The sequence below is a fragment of the Physeter macrocephalus genome, unplaced genomic scaffold (genome assembly GCF_002837175.3).
Source record: "Physeter macrocephalus isolate SW-GA unplaced genomic scaffold, ASM283717v5 random_608, whole genome shotgun sequence".
Classification (NCBI taxonomy): domain Eukaryota; kingdom Metazoa; phylum Chordata; class Mammalia; order Artiodactyla; family Physeteridae; genus Physeter; species Physeter macrocephalus.
Genome location: NW_021145970.1, coordinates 17,235 through 21,821, shown reverse-complemented (window position 1 = coordinate 21,821; position 4,587 = coordinate 17,235). Strand labels below are relative to the sequence as shown.

Sequence of the window (4,587 nt, the reverse complement as noted above, 5' to 3'; positions counted from 1 at the left end):
GGCCCGTGAGCCACGGCCGCTGAGCCTGCGCGTCCGGAGCCTGTGCTCCGCAACGGGAGAGGCCACAGCAGTGAGAGGCCCGCGTACCGAAAAAAAAAAAAAAAAAAAAAAAAAAAAAAATTATCCAGGACTTTGGGGGAGCTATGAAAAGAACACTGGACAAAAGTCAGGGCCTGGGTTAAACCATTGTTTTTGCCACATTTTGGCTTTGTGACTCTGGTCTCTCTGTCCTCAGTCTCCCCGACTGTACATAATGGAATTAGTCATCTCTATCTTCCCCTTGAAGCCACAAAGCACCATCCAGGCATCAGGGAGCATATTCCTGCCCGTGTTGGTTGATGTATCCTGCAGCACCATACTGAGATCCCAGAGGTGGGCACCTCAGAACCTGTCTTTGGGCTCCCGGGAGATGAATCTTATTGATGTGATTTTAAGAGAGTGAGTGACATACTCTCACTGCACCTCCGGCTCCCCGTCTGTGACACGGTTGAGTGAAATATCACCCTCTGAAGATGAACCTGAGTGTGTTCACACATCCTGGATAGGAAAAGCAAACAACATAGTTGTGCATGTGCGTGTGTGTGTGTGTGTGTGTGTGTGTGTACCTTGACACGTGCATTCCCTCTCCTTGGCACCAGCCTGTCGAGAATGGTATGATTGAATGACCCCACGCCTCCAGGCTCTTCACTCTGCTGGTCAGAGAACCTAGTCACCAGGAGACCATGGACAGATTCTAAGAAACCACCGAGTCACTCGGGCAGCAAGTTTACTGATTCATCTTCCTGAGCTGCACCTGTCTGACTGTGGGCCAGCACCCCCAGATATTAGTGCAGATCGATGAACTGACCAAAATTGTACATTGGTGCCATCTTTAGTAATTCCTTACAAGGGAGAGAGGGAAGGGAGGCAGCCGGCAAGCACCTGCTCTGTGCTGCTAAGTGCACTTGAGCGTGTCATCTTGTTTGATCCTCACAAAAAGCCGATGACCGAGATGGTCTCTATGTCTCCCTATTCCCCCTTCAGAGCTTCCCAATCATACCCCAACCTTCTGATATCTATTAATTCATTTCTAGCTTATCTCATCTTCATTTATTTTTCATACATTATCTCTCATGCGTTTGGTTGTGTTGTTTTGTTTTGTTTTTTTGGCTGTGTTGGGTCTTTTGTTGCAGCACGCAGGCCCTTTGTTGCAGTGTGCAGGCTTCTCTCTAGCTGTGGTGCACAGTCTCAGTAGTTGCAGCATGCGGGCTCTCTAGTTGTGGTGTGTGGGCTCGGTAGTTGTGGCATGCGGGCTCAGTAGTTGAGGCACGCGGACTTAGCAGTTACGGCTCACGGGCTTAGTTGCCCGGCGACATGTGGGATCTTAGTTCCCTGACCAGGGATTGAACTCGCCTCCCCTGCGTTGGAAGGCGGATTTTTAACCACTGGACCACCAGGGAAGTACCGATCTCTCATGCATTTGAATCTAATGGTTTTCATGTTAGTTGTCTCCCTCTGGCTTTGGTGAGGACTCCTCTTGGGTAGCAGAATTCTATGAATTGCCATCTCTCTGCCTCTCTTCCTCTGTCTCCATTGATGCTTGGGGGATTGACATTATTTCATGGCTCCATGGTTGTCACCAATGCATACTTGAGGCCTCTGGAATTCCACCTATTATTATAAAAATAGCCCTCAACTTTACAGTGTAAGAAACATTTTCACCAAGTAGGAACTATACTTTCCCTCCTTATTTTTAAGAGGAGGAGACTGAGGCTCACAAAATAAAGAAGCTTGTGTCACAACCAGTAACCGTGGGTAATGGGACCCAGGCCTTAGGTCTATTAGCCCAAATCCAGAGTTTCCATCACAACCCATTGAACTGGCTCTCTGAAGTGGTCACGGTCCCATCCTGGAATGCCAGAGATGAGCTGAAGTCCAATCACTGCCCTTTTTCATGCAGGACCCCAGAGGGACATGCAGGACATCTCCTCTGTGCCAGAAAGCATGGAAAACAACAATGTCATCGTGTCCTTCAATTTTGTCATGCCACAAAATTTAAAGGCAAAAGACAGGACGTTTCCTCTGAAGTCCGAGGTGTTCAAGGTAAGGCAGCATGCTTCCGGGCTTGCCCTTTGAGGACATTTCTGTACACCTTGGAGAAAGCAACCAGCTAGGCTGGGAGATTTCACCCAGCTGCAGACTCAGAAATAAAACCCAAAGGGTGATAGAGTTCAGCTGGTCCAACTCTGTAAATTTGCAGGAAAACCTGAGACAAAGGAGATTACAGTGGGACACACCTCCTGCCCTTGTCACTTGTCAGCATTTCCTGGTGCAGGCTCTAATGCTTGTTCCTTAAAAAGTAGTCTGGTCTAAGACCAGCTGTTGCAACAGTGCAGATTCCTGGGATCACCCTCAAACATTCTGAGTCCCAATCTCCATGGACAGAGCCTGAAAATCTGTATTGTAATGAGCTCCCCAGGGACTGCTTATACACAGAAATGTTTGAGAATCATTGGCTAAACTCTGGGAGGAGTTTAAGGAAAAAAACAATCCTGGGTATACAGCCGGGAGGTACGTTTTTCTCTTATGCTTACACCAAAATCGGTCAAAGCTCCATGGTTGGCTAACGAGCATCTGCTTGGCCACTCATCCAAGGCCAGGTCTTCCTCTCCACCTAGCCTCCCCTCCCCTCTGATGGCTCTTCAGCCAGCCCTTCAGCTCCTAAGGGGACATCCTGCTGCACACCCCCCAACACACACACTCACCTGCACACACACTAACTGTGAATAGGTGATCAGGGAATTCCTTTTTTTTTTTTTTTTAATACCATGCAAGAGAAAGGAGTTACAAAAGAAAATCTGATACCTGTGCTCCCTCTTCCTTTTCCAAAGAGTTTAATGCATCCCACAGATAAAGTGAAGGGTTCTCAAATCATACACCCCACAGCCCCTCTGCACGAACATGGATAACTAAGATCGTGCAACCATCAAATGCTGGGATCCCCTGTCCCCATATTAGAGGTGAAGAAACTGAGGCCCAGTGACGTGAAGTGACACAGTCAGGGTTAATGGCAGAGCTGGGGACTGGGTGCCAGATGTCCCTCGAGCCTTCAGTCAAACACACCCATCACTTGTGTGGCTGGAGCTCTGATTACAGCATCTCTAGGAAGGATCCCAGGAATGTTCACTGAGACTAAGGCAACATTCACAACTAGGGCCTTAGCCCCGTCATGGACAGGCAGGGCTCCTGGGTCCTGAAACAGTCCTGTGCGCTGGCTGTGGTTCACTCTAATATGAAGGCCTCACTGATAGAGAACTTCAGAGTTCCAAACATGTTCACATTCATTGTCTCAAAAACCCCAGTACCCCTGCTTTTATAGATGTGGAAGCCAAAAGTCAGAGAGCGTGAATGACCTGCCCAAGGTGCAGCTGGGTGGTGACAGGGGAGTGCCCGATACCAGAACTTGTGGTCCCAGGACCAGGGCTCTCAGCAGGACATAGGCACTTGCCTTTCTGGTGGTGCTCACAGCTCAAACAAAAATATGTTTCTGGCTCTAGAAGGAGGAGAACCCTTTGGGTTCTGCTCTCTCTCAGCACATTTCCACATCCTAGTTGCATGAAATCAATGGAAAAGAAATTGTTGGGGTTTAGCACCATACTTTCGAGGTTCCGCAAACCAGCTGAGACTATCAAAGAACGTCTCCTAAGGATGCAGTAGTGGACAGTTGTCATTTTCATCACCACTAGGCACATGAACACCCTTTCCATGTGGGGGGGAACCTTGGTGAAAGGCAGGGCCTGGTCTGCCACTGCAGCAGTCAAAGAGGCCAAATATTCCCTCTCCCCAGCCCTTGGATGCAAAGGGGTAGACTTGTGGCCCAGGCTTGTCCAATTAGGTGTTCTTGGTTACTCTAGGCCTTGAGTCTTGAGGAAGTAACTAAAGGAGCTAGGACCAGCTGAGGGATTCTTTGCAGCAAATCTTTGGGGCAGCAATGCAGGCAGATCCTGTGGTGGTGTCCAGCTGTGTAGCCACCTCTTCTCATTCCTGCCCACCTTCCGAGTTGTGTTCTCTAGATTTCCCATTGACTCTGATTTATCTTTCCCATAAATGACCTCCTGTTCACCCCACCCTGGATTAGTTTCCATTGTTTTCTGCCAAGGATCCCAACTGATTCAGGTACCTTCTAAGAGGATCCTCATCCTCAGAGTCCCCTAATCTCACCTCTGAGAAGAACAAAATGAAGGGAGTGGGGAAGGGCTAGGAAGGGACTGAGACATCTGGTCTACCAGCAGGGATTGAACAGTTCAATTCAAGTCCTGAACCAAACAGGACTCCTAAAAATATCTCAACCAGCTCTTCCCTTTCCTAATGAGAGACAGAAGTCCAGAGAGGGTATGAGGTCTGCCTCCCATGCACAAAAACTGGGGGTGCTGTTCATATTTTCATCTGATTCTAGTGCCCCAGAGCCGAGCAACACAGCAGCCTTGTGTTTACTGATTTGCCCAAAGTGTTTACAGTTCAGGAGCCCTGGCAATATTGTAATTATAGGGCTTCCCTGGTGGTGCAGTGGTTGAGAGTCGGCCTGCCGATGCAGGGGACACGGGTTCG

General features: G+C 48.8%; 1 protein-coding gene across 1 annotated transcript in view; it reads left to right on the top strand.

Annotated features, from left to right (window-relative positions):
* The window catches only part of CAPN13 (calpain 13), a gene marked incomplete at both ends in the record, with an annotated part of 46,109 nt that overhangs the window by 25,310 nt on the left and 16,212 nt on the right, over positions 1 to 4,587 (top strand). The window contains 1 exon segment of the mRNA XM_028486102.1: positions 1,940 to 2,082. Within this exon segment, the coding sequence (XP_028341903.1) occupies positions 1,940 to 2,082 (143 nt within the window).